The sequence below is a fragment of the Lepisosteus platostomus genome, chromosome 7 (assembly GCF_059453375.1).
Source record: "Lepisosteus platostomus isolate fLepPlt1 chromosome 7, fLepPlt1.hap1, whole genome shotgun sequence".
Classification (NCBI taxonomy): domain Eukaryota; kingdom Metazoa; phylum Chordata; class Actinopteri; order Semionotiformes; family Lepisosteidae; genus Lepisosteus; species Lepisosteus platostomus.
In genome coordinates this window covers 11,455,932-11,473,703 of record NC_142617.1, presented here as the reverse complement: position 1 = coordinate 11,473,703, position 17,772 = coordinate 11,455,932, and the positions used below count along the sequence as shown (strand labels likewise).

General features: G+C 37.1%; 1 protein-coding gene across 10 annotated transcripts in view; it reads right to left on the bottom strand.

Annotated features, from left to right (window-relative positions):
* Nucleotides 1-17,772, bottom strand: part of LOC148658177 (protocadherin Fat 3-like) — a 203,681-nt gene that overhangs the window by 22,493 nt on the left and 163,416 nt on the right. For all 10 annotated transcript variants that reach the window (XM_088639234.1, XM_088639235.1, XM_088639231.1 and 7 more), the window contains 9 exons: nucleotides 16,702-16,935; nucleotides 14,332-14,721; nucleotides 13,747-13,961; nucleotides 13,325-13,462; nucleotides 12,333-12,476; nucleotides 10,172-10,369; nucleotides 8,610-9,408; nucleotides 2,420-2,554; nucleotides 1,453-1,610 (listed from right to left, as the gene is read on the bottom strand). In XM_088639234.1, coding sequence (XP_088495360.1) covers nucleotides 1,453-1,610; nucleotides 2,420-2,554; nucleotides 8,610-9,408; nucleotides 10,172-10,369; nucleotides 12,333-12,476; nucleotides 13,325-13,462; nucleotides 13,747-13,961; nucleotides 14,332-14,721; nucleotides 16,702-16,935 — 2,411 coding nt within the window. The remainder of the gene's footprint in view (nucleotides 1-1,452; nucleotides 1,611-2,419; nucleotides 2,555-8,609; nucleotides 9,409-10,171; nucleotides 10,370-12,332; nucleotides 12,477-13,324; nucleotides 13,463-13,746; nucleotides 13,962-14,331; nucleotides 14,722-16,701; nucleotides 16,936-17,772) is intronic.

The window sequence follows — 17,772 nt, the reverse complement described above, 5'->3', positions numbered from 1 at the left end:
ATGAAATAAAATACGCCAACTCCCATTGCAGCTCTCTCTTTTTTAATAGAGCAAAAATACTCTCGCATTTAAAAAAAACTTATGGATATTAAAATGAATATGATGAGTATTACGAATAGTGTATGTCGTCTTGCTAGTTGTAGTTGATTTTTAACAGAAAAAAAAACACACAAAGACATGCAAAGACAAACATGTACATCACAGTTCAGAAAACTTTCCAGGCACATTTTAATTATTTTTGCCAGCGCCTGTGCTTCTATCACTAGCTTAACAGCCACCTGTCACAGTGATTTTACGTGGCATTTTTTCTAAGCCATCTAAAGCTGTTGCTGCTTATTTACATTACAGATAGACTACTGACATTTTTTTTATCTTACCAAAACCACGTTTTACATCCAAAAATGAACATTAAAATATGGTGTGTGCTTGTAATATTGGTCAGTCCGTTATTTTTTTTTCTTATAAAGCAGAAAACATTGCCTCCACTCCACGTGTGACATTCACTATACAATATATTTATGAAAAAGCCTTTTATTGTGCTGAAATATCAGATAACTATACATAGTGTTCTGCAAAGGTCAAAAATGATCTGAATGTATGAAAACGTGTTTTTATGCTGAAATGTGATGCGCATGCCAAAGTCACTCACAGACCTTCAGTCTGACTGTGACCCCAGAGTAGAGAGGAGAAGAAGCTCTCTGGGTAACATGCTTGTCTCTGTGCTTAAAGGTCAATTAAGCAGAAAAAGTCACTGGGACCAGCTCCATCTGTCAACACCTCAGCATGTCATGTGGGAGCAGACTGGTGCTAAAGGCTCTGTACTCCTAATGGGAAGGCCAATGGAAGTACTGTGCCTGGAGTGTGAAGGGTAAAGCTCACAAATAAAGAGTTTGTGGGATAAAAAGGAGGCAGTCCACAATGTTAAATACAGAGCAGAAACCCAATCTGCTTAAAAACCTGTCTATGTAAAGGAACATGATGAACATAATATATAAAAATAAACGGATGAGTTGATTTACAATTTCGCCATCTGTAGCACAGCATTTGTGAGTAAAACATCCTTGTAGATGCAATCATGCAAATACAGTAGTCAAACTGTTATTTTTAACAATGTTTTTTCTGTTTATAGTATAACAGAGAAGTGTGAGGATTGTTCCTTTGGTTTAATTGCAAACATTTTATAGACTAAAAGAAAGGGTGTCACTAAAATTATTTAACAGCAACATTTAAGAATCTTGAGAAAATCTGTAAAGTACTTTTTTAATCTAAATGCATAGGTATTACAATACTTTCATGTACATTTCCAACATTTCTTCAGGCAATGGCCATCTTCCTTTACATCTATTCTGGAATGTGTCAAAAGTTGCTATAAATGAAATGCACAGTGAAGTCTATTTCTGATTTATACCTAAGAAGAAACATATACATTAAAAAACAGCTGAGACCACATACCTTCAGTATGGTGCAGGGCTCTGCCCTGGTATACATGATAATGCCTTTACTCTGCAGAGTTCTCAGGCGAAGGCCTAACCTTAGCTCATCTACTTTGCTGCCATCTGACACACGGTATTTAATATAACTGTTTCCAGCGAAGCTCAGAGATGTGTGGCCTGCACAGACAAAATGCAACTGAGGTGTGAAACAACATAACCTCCACTCAACACCCTAAATTAAACATGACATTTCAGTTACAAATTTGTCAGACATGGCTGTGTTTGAGACCCACTGAGGCAAGAATTACTCCATATCAAAGGTATCCAATAGTAACTTGCCACTTACTCAGAAAAGGAAATAGCAGTTACAAGGGAAAATAAAATCTTGTAGTTCAAAATTTGTAATCCAAAATTATCTACAGTACACATTTACAAAGAAATGTTTTTTGCAACAATGACAAACAACAATTCAATCAGCAACTGCAGTAATTATAAATGCACATTTATATTAGCAATAAAAAACAGCTTCCCATACAGACACCCTATGCTGTTTTCCTGTGGAGCTGTATATTGACTTGAACAGACTGTGACCAATGAGCAAACAATCTGTTTGCAGCAGGATCTCTTCAAATATGTGTTAGCAAACTCCTGACAAATGATTTTTTTTACTGAACCACTATGAATAGTTAGTGTTCTCTTGATATGAAGTAATTTATGTGCTTTTTAAAGAAGACCTGAATAAGCAGCTGAGTACAGTTACTGTGACTAAAACACAGTTCATTAGGTCAAATATTCTGTTTGGGGGTCTTTGACCTTGTACGACAAATGACAGTTTTTTTTAAAGCGATTTTGGAATGACGACACTGGTTACAGTTTACCCTTAAAGACCGATGAACTAATAATTCTGATTGCTCAGAAATCAAAGTTAATGGATAATGTCTCCCTCCAGAGGAAATACTGCACCGCGCTCTTCACGCCAAGCTCACCTGCACATTCTCCCAGCTTGCCAGGGGGACACTGGCAGATATAGGGCCCACGACTCACTGCACCACCAACGCACTGCATATCACCTGGGCACGGCTGATCATCACACAACTCTGAAGAGCCTGGGCAACTTCCACCTAGGAACAGAACACAAACCCCAATGAAATCCACATCAGAGAAAGCCCTTGCTGTATAGCTGTGCTACACCAAGCAGGCACTTGTTTTTCCATTCCATCACTACTGTATATTGTAACTCATACGGCCTCCATTGCTTGCGAGAGCCGGCTTACCAGAGCGGTGACGTCACGGCCCTTCCCTGTGAATAGCAGGGCCTGCAGCCGCTGGGCTGGCGGGAGATTTCCCTTTGGCTCAAGAGGCTGGGTCCCTGTCAAGTGATGCCGGAGGCCCGTGTTCGAGTCCCCGACGGTGGGTAGTCGGCCTGATGCGGCGGCCCCGTAGCGTTATATTGGTGTCAAAGTGGGATTCGAACCCACGCCTCCAAGGGAGACTGCGATATTTTGTTTTTTCATTAGTGAAGCCGTTTTCAAAAATTAAGTACTTCAAAAATAATTATTCCAAAAATATATCCATACATTATATACTGTACAGTTGATAAAATATCTTCATTTAGATAGACAAGTACTTTAAATATATAGTGTAGAGAAAAAGGTCAGAAGCAGTTTTATAGCTACGCTTATTGATAAGACAGGAATAGCAGGAGGATCTAGCATCCCTATAGAACATCTGATGTTGTTTATAAGTCTGAAACGAACATTTAGCCCCATCTTCCTCCACAAATGCTCCAGGCATCATCATCTGGCTGCCTTTAGAGAATACAGCTCATTTGTGTACAGGGGGAAGAATGAGCAAAAGAAAACAGACAAGTCTGGGAGTTACAGTAGAAGCTAGACCTTCAAAAAATTGTGTTAGCAGCTTATAAAAAGCAATGGTATCCTAAAAGACAACAAACGGAGCTAAATTAAGTGGGGGTTTAGGGATTTTCAGTCCAAAAAGTTGATTTGCCAGTCAACAGAAGACTATAGTCCATTTGCTATCAGTAGAAGGTTCAGTAGCTATCAGGTCCAATAAACCAACCACAGTGTGAAGCTTAATTTTCAATTAATTCAAATGCTTGTAGGTTAAAAAAAGGTCACACAACACATAATATGATTACTTACACCCAATAAATCCAAAGTATTAAATATCAGTTGAGGTTTATATTATATTAATATATCCATTTATATTACAATCCCTTGCAAAGTACTGCATGTACTGTAATATTCTGCACAGAAATCACAGCGCATGCTTTGTACTGTAGACTAGTACTGTATCTACTGTACACGATGAATGCCTGCTAAATCATGGCCACAGCTGTGAGATATTTCGACTAAGCCATATTTTGTGGTTTTACTTCATTAACATTGAAAAACAACAAAATAAAAACATTTAGTACATGGTAGGTAAAAAGTTTCAGATAGAAAAAAGCCTCAATATTCTGAATAATAAATGTATCGAGTACCAGGGCCTTTTTACTTAACAATGAAGAGTGGAATACAATAAATTTTGACAATTACTTACAAGGGGACATTGCTGTTTTGGGGAAATTTAGCAGCAACCACAATAAAAACGTAGGCACGGGGTAGAATAGGGTCAAGGATGTGGCCAAATCGCACTAATCTTGCATTTAGAGTTATTATTATATTAGAGTACTATATATAGACTTTTTAATCTATATATATATAGGTTTTTTTGATCATGTACTGTAACTTACTCCGATCTTAAGTTAACTCTGGGATGACGAGATGACGGTTATTAATCCTAAAGGAAATGACAGTAAAATCTATAAAAATACCACTGGTGATACCAAACTGCACTGCTAGTCCAGATCACATTGAGTTATCCAGCACTGCCACCCTGAATCGTCTGACAGAAAAGACCCCAATGGCCTCTTCCACAGTGGCACAAACCACACTATCAGCAGAAGTCCCTGAAGGCAGGCAGGTCAGCACACACCAGCAATGCAAGGTAGCCAATATAGAGGCCATCCAAGAAGAAACACAAGTAGGCATTTAGGTAGTAGAAAAAAATAAATGTTCTCAAAACACAGATCTACAGTATAGCAGCACAGCAAGCCTGTAACACAGAGACCACAGAATGTCCAGTACACTAGCAGCAACAGACAGCCACTGCAGATTAACAAGTTTCCTATATTAAAAGCAGCACAAACAGTCTGCACCTCAGCAGATTAGAAGCCTACAGTGGCAGCCAAGCAGGCAGGCACACAGGAAAACAAAACTCACGCCACAGAAAAAGCAACAATGAAAAATCCTAAATCACGAAACAGCAAAATGGAGTCAGCCACTCTGCTGTCGTCCCAAGAGACAAACAAGATGAGATGCTGTGTTCATCAAACCAACATGGTCAAAGTTAAATCAATAGGCATAGAGATCTAAAAACACTGTTGGAATACAGAAGTGAAAAATATATTAAAATAAAATAATAGACTAAGTTCTGCAATAAGTGGCTGCAAGACCACTTCTCTTCAGGCCTCTTCTATATTAAGTGCATACTATTTTACAGATTGCCTTTCATTTAACTCGACTCTTTAAGTCTAAATTGGTAAAGGTATGGCAATGAAACAATGCTAAAACCTGTACTGATTTTTAATATATTTTGATCTAATATATATTTAACAACCATACTACTTCCTTGTAAAATAAGATGAAAATCTTCTGCTTCATAATAATAAAGATTATCATAAAACAGTGTGGATGTTAATAAAGCCTACAAAATGAAGCCCTTAAGGGAGTCTGTGTGATCCAGTATAGGTAGCTGAAGTGCTAATTACATTTATGAAACAAATTAATTGAAACTAAAGGGAGTTTCAAGACTGTAAAACACACTGCAGACTTAAGATGCAATTTAACAATGGGTTTCCCTGATATTTGGGCACTAAGTCAAACTCTTGATATGTAAATGTTCCTTATATTCTCTTAATTTCAGGGATGGTGAAGCTGGTAGTATTTCTAAGGTTATAAAAATTACTAAAATCAGCAGCAACAAAATAGGAGACTCCCGAACAACATCACAGCTCTTTAAGGCTACAAAGCTCAAAGATCCTCCAGCTGTAACCCTGGCAGTTGACTTCATCCTGCTGTAAAAGGCACAAGACTACAGTTTGATTTATTGTCCGACATAAACTGTTATTCAGCCTGCTACCTACTGTTGTCAAAAAGCATGATAGAAGCTGATGCTTTCATTTAAAACTATCCCTCTCGGTTCCCAGAAAAATGTTGACACCACTTCCTCCCAATGTATTTTATAAAGGAATGTTCTGCATACAGCATATGTACTATCCAGATCTTGTGTAGTTTCAATATCACGCAGGTTTAATATCAATGCAGCAAATATCCTGCCATCCATTTTCTAACCACTTTATCCATCCAGGGTTGTGGAGGAGCCAGAGTCTAGCCCAGCAGGCAACAGGTGCAAAGCAGGATACAGCATAGGTGGGATGCCAGTCCATCACAGCACAGCCCATATCACAGTGTACAATTTACAGTGAAATTCCCTGAGCACTATAACCGGATATTGCTAAATAATGTTATGGTTTTGTACTAAATGTTCAGGTATCTCAAATGTTCTGACAAGACAAGCTGACTGCGCATTCTGCTCGAAATTATAAAATGAAGTAAGCCTCTTAAAACTTCAACACTTTTTTTGGTTTTATGAACTAATAAAATACTACAGCCAAAAGGTAAGCAGCACAAACATTCAATATGCCTGCTGAACATTATCGCATAACATCTGTTATATCTCTTGGCAATAGAAACTGTTACTGGTGTACCTTATCAAATGCACTGGGTTAGGTTTTTCAGTCTGCTGAAGCACCCGTCTACAGATGAAGAGTCTTAATGACTGATAAATACAAATTAATTCAGATTTAAATATAGTTTGCAACAGGTAATGTTGAATATTTTCTTAAGCAGAAAACAATCTGCATCAGAGGAATATCATATTATGTACCATTTTGTAATGTATAGTCTACATTGTGTGGTGTTGTCTGTCGAACTGTGTCTTATGCTGTACTGTGCATGTCCTTAGAGAACAGCACAGATAAGAATTCCAATGTACAGTACATGTACACACTGTATGGTAATAAAATCCTCCACTCTGCTATCACAAGATACAGTATTATTGCATTGCTAGATTTAATACGTACAGTGTAGAATCATATACTGTGTACTGTATATAATTGCTTATTCAGTATGTGATGCAATTTGTATCATATTACAGTCAAAATTACAATTTTGTAAGACTTTGTTTCTGTGATCCTTTTGGGATAGGTCATCCTTTTAAATAATAAAATGTTTTCATCTGACCTACTTGGTTAAACAGAGGGATTGAAATGTATTTATTTAAGCATGCATGGCATCACTTTTCAGGGCTTTAATTTGTTGTGGATTTGATGTTTTTAAAGAGGAAGGTTTTCCATTTGCGATCAATAATGCAAATAGGAAAGTGCATCACTCCAGGTATTGACCTGAACAAGCTGTAAAGATTCAATTACACAACACTAAAAAGCATTACTGAAAATCCCCACCTCCCCAAGCTTTTTAATATGGATAAAGCCCTGTCTGATCTGCTTTTGATTAGCAAATACTTCCCTTCACACATGCAAAAACCTTCACTCCCCACCCATCTCTTCAAACATCAGCACATCTGAGTAATACACCAATATATGGCTTTGATATCAATCACTGTCACTTTTTTAGCTGATCTAAACCACTGATTTAAAGCTAAAATCCATCACAATCCAACCAGCAAAGCAAGGACAAAAATATCATTGCGATCATGTTTTGCATTTAAAAGATATTTTAGAACAAGAGAAAAAGTGTCTTAAGCAATTAATAAGCATCAAACATCTAAGGGACAAACAGTAGTTGCATGGCTAGTGTAAAACAAAACATCAGAAAAACCTGTTAGCTTCTCTTTATATTTCTCAGAATTACTGATCTAATTTATTATGCGCACACATTTTTTGTTATAATAAGCTATACCATCCACAATCCCTCATCCCAGCAAACAACAGAGTGGTAAAGTAGACAGTGTTGGGTACAGAATGCAAATATTAAGATAACGAATCCCATTTGATCAGGTATTAAGGTGCCATCTGCTAAAGAAAGCAGCCAAATTACAGCCAACCCTTGAATTAGCAGTGTTAAATATATTAAAGCAGGACCCAATTTGGAGTCTCTTTGAAAGGGCGATCATTTTCCTGTTTTGGGAAGGCTATAGTAAACCCTCAGTGGATTACCAGGGGGGAAGTGGTGATCTTTACTGCCAAATGTCTGTTAAAAAATGAATTATGTTTTTCAGCCCCAAAACACAATGTTATACAAGAAAATTATATATGTAAAATTTCGCTTTCTCGATCCTTTCAGTTTTTTAACAATTGGAATCTGAACATTCAATGATAACTAATCATGTAGCTTTTTTATCAAAAATATACAAGCTCTTTATTTTATATGCTCTTTTATTTTATAAATATATTGTGTAAAATTCTTTAAATCTTACAAAACACAAAAAACACCCATTGTAAGCAACTGACCTACTCCTATTCATGAATTTTAAACCTATGAAGTACAGTATTTATTTTTACCTTGTTTTATTATTTGTGCATTTAAGGAGCTTTTTTTACGTATTGTTAGCATTTTAGTGTAGTTTTAAAATGACTGTTTTTTTTTCAAGAATTTGCTAAAGCATGCAAAACAAAAACATCACCCATCGTAAGCAATTTGTTATTGTGGAAAATGTCTGGTATTTCTATTTTTAAAGACAAAACACCACTTAGCAGATAAAGTCCATTAAAATGAAGTCTGTTAAACCAAGGTTTTTCTGTATTATTAAAATGGAAAAGGGTAGCTCATAGCTGAATGCTTGCTGACGTTAACTATAATTTCCATTTACCAGCTTGCAGAATGTCAATGTTAGTAAAATGAACCTTCAAAATTGCAGTCGCTCAGCTACTGCATGACTTGAAACACATAATTTGTTGAATGCTAAGATATTAAGAGAACAATTTTGAGGCCCTATTAATAAAGAAAACAGAAACCTTAATGTGCCTTACCGAATTTATGCTTATTAGATTTTCACAAATCTTTCATCTTTCATACTATTGTATGCACTCACCATTGCAGGTGCACCTGGTGTTCCTATGAAAGCGGGGTGAGACAAAGCTGATCCTGGCTGTGCTGTACGTCACCAGGGCATGGGAGTCCAGTGAGATCGTCTGCTCACATAGCTTTTCCTGGCACTCTAGGCCCGAGCAGTTTTTGTCCAGGATAGCTGAGATGCGAAGTACATTCTCCAGATGTCTCCTGGAGGTGCTCAGCTTTTGGGTGAGGTAGGCAGCTTTATAAAAACCTCCTCCTAATGTCTGCACTGCAAAAAGCATATCCAGCTGGTTGGTACCAGCAACTGGCTGGATACTGAGGATATGAAGGGTGTCTTGTTTCTGGGAGGCAACCACGTTCCGCAGGGTCCGTTTGAAGTTGCGCATGTGCAGGCCTATGAAGTCCTCCGGAGTGACACTCTCAAAGCGAATGGTGACTGAGTTCTGTAGCATCTCTGGTGTGACCTGTTCCACGTGAACAATCACGTCCACCGCCACAGCAAAACGGCCATCGCTCACCGTCACATTCAGCAAATACTTCCCCGTGTCCAGGCCCCCCAGGGCGATGATCTTTCCATCCTGCTGGTTTATTTTGAACAGGCTCTTCTGCTGGTACCTGTGGCTGAAAGAGAGCACGTCGTACACGTCCTGATCGGTGGCGTGGATTTTCCCGATGACACCCCCTGGAAACTCATCCTCCATGGTCACAATATAGATCTCTAGAGGAATAGCAACGGGTTTGTGAATGCTCTCCTCAATCACCCGGATGAAGACATAGGATGTGGACGAAAGTCGAGGCTTTCCTGAGTCTTTGGCCTTGAGAAAGAAAAAAGAGATAAAAAAAACTAACAAAATCTGCTCAATTAAATAACTTTCTTTTTTAAGGCCTATTGTATACAGAAATCTCAATATGCAGTGACATGATGAAGTGCAAAAATGCCACTAAAACTGAAAGAAGAACGAAACAATGAAAGAAAAGAGAGACCCTTTTACACTTTGTACATTCATCATACCGTGTAAGAATAGCTTGGGGATGTTCACCCACAAGGTGGAGGCTAGAGAGCTCACAACCCAGGAAGACGTAATTGTCAATTCTCCCATAATGGAGACAGCAAACTGACATCTAGTGTTGAACTGAGTAAGTGTTATGCAGTCAGATGTGACGCCAGCTACAGAGCCATGACTCTGCTGAGGAGTCACCAAGCATTGTTGTCATTGTTATTACTGAATTGTTTAAGACAACTTCAAGAACTTTATACTTTGAGCTCTTCTATGTTGTGACATATCACTTCAATCATATCAGCTATCACTAACATCAGACGTAGTGAAACGCTCTTTCTAACCTCTCTTGCAATGGTAAAGTTGACATAACTTTATAACTTTACAGCTGCAAAAAGCTTGCATTTTCTCTAGCATTGTCTAGATTATTTGCAAAAATACATTAAGACAGCTTGATAACAAAAAAATAGGACCCAAAACATACTGTATAATGTTAATGTTTCCAAACAAATAGTTACAAAATTATTAAAATCTAAGCATAAATCAATATTTTAGAGGCTATTTTGTAAGAACCTCTTACCTGAACACAAATGACGTAGTCAGTTGTCCCCTCCCGTCTGAAAACAATGCCGGACTTCAGTACTCCATTCTGGTCAAGGGCAAATTCATTTCCCTCATTTCCAGATACAATGCTGAACTCATAAGGAGGACCATTATGTGAAGAGTCCTTGTCTGTGACTGACAGCTGCAAGATGCTTGTACCAATGGGTTTATTCTCCTGGCAATGTAAAAATCAAGCAAGTTCGTTTACCCATTTCCTAGAGCTCACACATATGTAACTTCATACAGTATGTGCATGAGAACACTTTTTTGGTACAACAGTAATGGAATTTTCCCTATTACAACATGAAAAAAAAAGCTTTTGCTAAAAAAAAGCCCTTTTGCAGACCAATTTAAAATGGCCCTTAGCAAACAATTTTAGGACTCTTGGATTGTTTCAATCTTACTCCACGCCTCAGAGGTAAAAATTTGAACATGGCTATTACAAGTGGTCAAGTTTTGATTTTTTTAGATCCTTGATCTTTCTCTTCAAATGGGCTTTCTATTATTATAGAAAAACTATTGTTTTTATCTCAACCCCAACTTCTGAGCACCTGGTCACTTTTTCTTCTGGTACTTTATTGCGTCCACTCTTCTTGGTGCATTTTTAAAAGATATCTCAGAATACATGGTTGAACTATACAATAGCTCTCTAGTGTTATTAAGACTAAATCTTAGAATTATACATTAAGGTTATTATTCTTAATTTTTCTTCTGACACACATGATTGATCTCTTATAAATGCTGCTTTCCTTGGCGTACCGAGAAGGTGTGATAAGTCACATTCTCTTAATGATTTCTGTTTCTTTGAATATAAAACATACAGTACAGTATCTACTTATCTAAACCCCCAAAATGGACACGGAAATCTAGGACTTCTTTCAACTGTAAATCATTTGTTAAAGACTAACTGTGCTCCCTCTTGTTACTGTCTACAGTAAGTACAGTAACAAATTACAGCAGGCTCAAAATTCAGCAGAATTTGAACTGGGATTTGCTGATTTTACTACTTTTGCTGAAATTGTTGGATACAGAATTGAATTTATAATCTTGATTTTAAAAGCACTGCATGGCTTGTCCCACTTCTCTAGTTAAACCCATTTTTATTTGTTTAGTTTATTAGTGATGCATGTCTTTTTTTCTGGTCTCAAAAATACACTTTGAAAAATATTTGAGCATCTGACACTTGTTTTTTTCCACTAATTATTAATGGCTTAGAATATTAATGTTTTCTACTGAAATAAAATGATATATTTTCACTGTCTTGCCAATTTACCAAGACATGGTCAAAATTAAACAAAGAAATGTAAGTATATAGTAAAGCTGATTCAACACTCTTTAAATTATATTATTTTAACATTTTTCAGAAAGGTGGAAAACATTAAAATACCATATTATAATGAATAACCATGCATTGAGCATACAGATACTTGGTTAAAAAACAGAAGTATATTTTAACTTTTCAAGTAAAGTTCCAGACTTCAATGAAAGTTCCCAAGTATTTTTTGCATAGAATGCAGATCACAATATCTTTGCAAATGAAAAGGCCCTAAAGAAATTAATTAATAACCATTGGTTTGCAAGACATCACATTTCAGCATTTTCAATCTGTCTGCAAAACCATATGTATCCCCCTGAGAAGTGACTTTAAGCCATTACAGTAATACCGCAGAAGAGATGTATTAATTTAAATTAACAGCCGTTGAGGCCTAAAAGTAATTGAATAAGCATGATAGCTTTACATAATTATTTTTAGATATTGACAGAATACTATATATCTTTTCTAAGGCAGTAACTTCATTAACAAATTTCAAGTAGCATACTGTAGGTTGTAATGTTTCATATTACTCCAGGTAACAGCAAAAATATAGGCTATTAATTTTAATTCTATAGTTGCACAGTTTGCATTCAGTACTTTAAACATTGTGAATGCTCAGAAGATCTGCATTTTAGTTTGGTACAGTTCCAAAAAATTAATATATATCATATATTCCTTGCGACCAAATGGACACCAGAAGTTAAATGGATTGTTTTATGCAAAGACAGCAGATCAAAACTTGACATATCTATTTCACTTTAAGGGCATCAAAGGGGCCAGATCTACAGTATATGTATGTTTAGTTAGCGGAAAACTTATCTACCTGAATGACAGTGGTGTAATTGGAGGGGTTGAAGAGGGGAGGGTTATCGTTCACATCTGAGATGTCAATGTTCACCATTACTGTGGATGACATGGCAGGCGATCCGCTGTCTAGGGCCCGTACTGCCAGAGAATAGCCAGACACCTTCCAGGAAAGGACCAGCCAAAGAATTATAAATTGAGAAGAGAGAGAAGAAATTAAGCATCGTTTAATCCTGCAATGCAGCACAGAATTCATTAGTATGGATTTTATTGCTGTCCTCTGTTTATTAGTAGGGGCTTGAAAGTCTATGCAGTCTCCCTGCGAGATTTCTCCTAAGGTTGCTGATGTTGTACTTTTTCAGAGGAATTAAGATGCATCAATCACAGCATCCTTTTCCCCATTAATTCCTCTTGCTGGCCTCGACATGTTTTAGTTCCTTAATTCCCTTTTAAACACTGCATTTTCTACTTCACTACATGATGAGGTATATTTCAAGCATATTAATAATGATCTTTCTGTCTCAGGCTGCTGGGAACATACTTACTGTATACCAGAGCCTGTAGGGTATGGAATTATTACAATTCTGAAACATTCACAGGATATACTACATTGTCCTGAAAATATAAATACAAGTCTGACAGCAGTGTCATTTTTATTAGCAAGCACAAACTTCTCCATAATGTATATTTACATACCGTATAAACAAATACAAAGCTTGAATATACATAATTACAATCCTCCATCTGGTACTTTACTACACTTCGTCTTCACTACTAATACGTTAAGTTTTTACACACTTTTAGAACTAAACAGGAAAATGACAGAATAAACCTGATGTTCTCAAGCACAGCCTCTGAGAAGACAAAAATATATAGCTGAAAAACTGTAAATTAAAAACTGCAGAACTGCAGGTTTGAGAAAATTAAAAATCAATACCTCAGCTCTATTATTCACAATAAATCAACACTTATGATTCAGCCAGATAATGGAAACCAGCAAGCTATTCCTACCGTTTCTCTGTCCAGATGTTTATTGACTTTCATTAGTCCAGTGATTGGATCAATGAAAAACTGATTTTCCCGATCCCCGCTAACAATAGAGTATAAAATCTGCCCATTCACTGGACTGTCCATGTCCTCAGCCATCAACTGCAGAGGTAAAATAACAGATTAGATTAAAAAAACTTTCAAGAAGAATGCTGAAAGCCCTTTCATGCTAAAATACCAAAACACCCTGTAAGCCAGCTACATGAACATTTTGGTACAACTTTAATATGCTCCAGGGGTATCTGAACTCTGATCCTCACATTTGGCAAGCACCTTAATTTGTTGTTAATTATACTCCCACTAATGATTCGGTGACATTTGGGTACGGTATGTCAACATGCATTTCTTAAGAATCTCTGCATTCAGTGATGCAGCAGCTAGAATACCTTGACAACTGATTCCCCAATGCTGGCGTCTTCACTGATGACCGCACTGTAGGTATCCCGGCTAAAGACAGGTGCATTGTCATTTACATCTGTCAAGTTAATGTTGACTGAAGTAACTGCACTCAGAGGAGGGGTTCCACCATCTCTGGCTTCCACCGTGAGGAAGTAATCTTTACACATCTCATAGTCCAGTTCTTTGGACAAAGAAATGGTGCCTGGATGTAAAAGAAGAAAAGCCAGTAGAACGTGCAGTAATTCCCCATGATGATAGTGATTTACAGATATGGCATACATGACTAGCTCTTGCCTGTGTAATTTTGCAGCTTGAAAACAACTACTGTATAAGCACTAAACTCACCGTTCACATTTATTTAGTACAGTTTTCATTTACGTGTCATTCACATCATGAGAAAATCAAAATATGACACCAAACCAATGTTTACCCTTATACTGTAGATGTGTGTGTACATTAAAAAACCTTTACTTCTAATCACCCATGTAAATAACGCAGAGGACTTTCTCGTAGTTTATAACCTGCTATTATTCTACAGATTAGCTAGACATAAAACTTGCAATCTCCTTTACCTGTGTGGGAATTGATCTGAAATTTCCCATGTCCATTGCCAGATCTGATGCTGTAATAAATTTCTGCGTTGGTGCCAATATCTTTACTTGCAGCATATACAGTTAGGACTTCGGTACCCAGAGCCACATCTTCCGGAACGGTAGCCAAATAGTCCCGTCTCTCAAAAACTGGAGGATTGTCATTAATGTCCAGCACTGTAATGGTGACGTTCACAAGGGAAGAGAGCTGCACGCTTTTGCCCTGGTCTGATGCCCTCACAGTGATGTTATACAGACCCTGCTGCTCCCTGTCCAGTGTCTTCTCCAGAACAATGATGCCAGAGGATTTATCAATAGAGAAGAAACCATTTGCAGAATCCACCAGAGAATATACTACCTTCCTGTTGACACCTGGATGAGAGGGATTAAACATATATCCAATATTAATTCTTATATTTTCACATATTCCTGTGTCCTTTTTTCAAGACTATAACACTAGATTCCACCTTTTTCTCTGTGCTTGACATCTAAAAGATGTGGGGGAACACTTTAATATCTGTGGTAATCATTAATTAACTTAATACCACTTTAATATCTTATTTATTGAAGTAAATTATTGGAAATGTAACCAGATTTAAAAAAAGATACATTTGGAATTACCAATATTTTCTTTCTATTATATACAGTACCCAACCTATTTGGAACAGCCATTTGCTTAAAGACTCCAAAGCAACACATCCACGACTAAGGCAGAATAAGATACATTGATAAACTCCTCCAACTTGCCCGCTTGCGGGACAATGTGTTATTTGACATACTGCAAGCTCCACAGCAAATGACAGGAGGGTTATAAGGGTTGGATGAATGTCACAAAGCTCTCACTGACATCACTGTAAGCCTGTAGGTACCCAACAAGTTGAAGGAGTCCCGGCTGAGAAGAAACAAATATCTAATACCATCCTCACCCAGACAATACTTTACCAATTATGTGTTGCTACATGAGGAATCCTAGGTCAGAGCCAGCTAGTTGCAGGACTAATTTCTATTATATTTTATAACAGATATAAATGTCTAATTTTCCTTAGCTGAGGAGAATGACTAAACCAAAGTGCCTCACAATTACAGGAAAGCAGACAGATAAGACCAGTGGGTAACATGCGTAAGAATATCAGTCTACGACAGGGGATGGATTAACTTAAAAATGTTGTGACTTCATCCGTATTGTATAATTTGCCTATTCATACTTTTATAACTTCAAACAGGTAATCCGTTGTTAAAAATCAATTTGAGAAGGGAAATTGCAGAAGAGTTGTAGCTGTAATAAAACAGCCGACTGTGAAGGACTATAGTACAGGTGCCAAAGGGACAGTAATACAGAGCATGATTTGGCAGGGTTTCAGTCCATCTCGATATAACAACCCAATAGACATTAAGCTTTATTTAATTGCTTTCACAAATTCTCAAATGTCCAAACCATTTGTTCTTGAACCATCCTCTGTTAAGTGGTGTTTGGCTCACATTCACACTTCCTTTACATCCAAAAAACATTTCTTATAGTTCATTAGTTTATCAGCATATTGATTAGAACAACACTTGTAATAACCTAGGGCATTCAAGTGCACATAAACTGAAGGCATTAAGACAAGGCATGTAATATTTATAAGTTCCATTTATAAAACGCTAAAGACATTATACCTTGATGTTATGAAGTAGTTTAGTTGATCCAGAAGACATTTTTAAATGGGAAATCAAACATGTAGGGACTGGAAACTCAATGCCTCGAGGATCTACAGTACAAAGAGTGGCCTGATTTTCTATTACATTTACTTGCAGATTTTATGTATTCAATGCCAGCTTTGCAAATGAGAGGCTTTGTCTACATTAGTTAAGCACAACAGATTATTGTTTTGTGCTCATCTTCGATTCATTTTAATTTTTCATAAAACCTTTTCATAAAACAAACAACTGCCTTTGACAGAAAAGTACAGTATGTAAGTTATAACTAAGGCGTGTCTTTGTCTTTGCTACATATAGGCAACAAGCAGGAACACTATAACAACTTCCTCTGCCCCCTTATCCTTTCAAAAGCATTTCATATCCTGTGATTGATTATTCTGTAAATTAATTATTCGGACCTTCTGTATAAAGAACAAAAAAGGACTGCCAATTTCAGGCTAGCCACTATTTGTAAAAAGTGGGCTGTATAACAATTTCAAGATAAAAATATTAGATATACAAAAATTTAAAAGAAGAATTAAACTAGTGGATTAGAAATGGGTTCCTTGGAACACAGAAGCTTATTTTTCATTTAAATTGCTATGATTGGGAACATGATGATTCGGTATCTCAGTCTAAATAAAAACAGAAGAAAAACAGTCCATAGTGACTCACCTACGTCTGGATCATTGGCTTGAAGTCTAGTTAACAGAGCTTTAGTTGCAGTATTCTCATAAACGCTGGCCGTGTAGTGCTTGGCTGAAAACACAGGAGGGTTGTCGTTCACATCTTCAATCGTTAAGAAGATGTCAGACTTGCAGTACCGCCCCCCTCCATCTGTGGCTCGGGCTGTCATTTTATACACTGGTGTCTTTTCTCGATCCACAGGAGACATGGTTTTCAGCTCACCTGGAAAACAGTTAAGTCAATGCGCCTGCCTACTGCTGCTACTCTACTATCCCCGAAGGAAGCACAGCTCTACTGTACATACAGCACAGGCAAGTCATTTCTAAATATTGAGAAGTGCAGTAATGGGAAAGTAATGAGAAAAATATCTGCACTGCAGGTGCCATGATTTCTAGTTGGTTTGTGCTAAGACTGCATCAAAGGCCACCAGCAGTGCATAAGATACAAGCCATTTGACCCTTTTCTACATTCAATCCGCCTCTTTTGGTTTTAGACAAAATAACATAACGAATGCCCCTGACAACCTAGGAGAGAGGCCACATCGGATGTGGAGGAGGGGGAAGGCACATCTTCAGTTCTCAGTCTCTGTGGTTCAATTCCAAAAGAATGTAGAAGAACTCTCATAAGAGACTGCAAGAATGGCTCATTGCTGAAGGGCTTCTTTGTCTGTTGCTGTAATGAGTATAATGTGCTCCCTATCCTTGTGAAATCAAGGGATGGTCAGTTGTCTGCATCCCACACCTCTTCAGGAATACATCAAAAACAAAATCATTCACTGCATGCACCTACGCAATGTTTTCCCCTGGAGGAAGTAAACCTACCAGATTACAATTCTACTATTTTATTTATCAGCGCAATAGGAAATGTAATAGATGGGAATATTTTATCACTTACAATAAAATAATAAAAATAGCTCTACACTATTATTGTTTTATATTACTGTAGAGCTTCTTGATGATAAATGCATTTTGAGCTTCATTACTTCTTTTATTTTTAAAAGAAATTTAAGCATGCTATAAACGTTTTATACAAAGCATACAGAATACTCAATTTAAGACT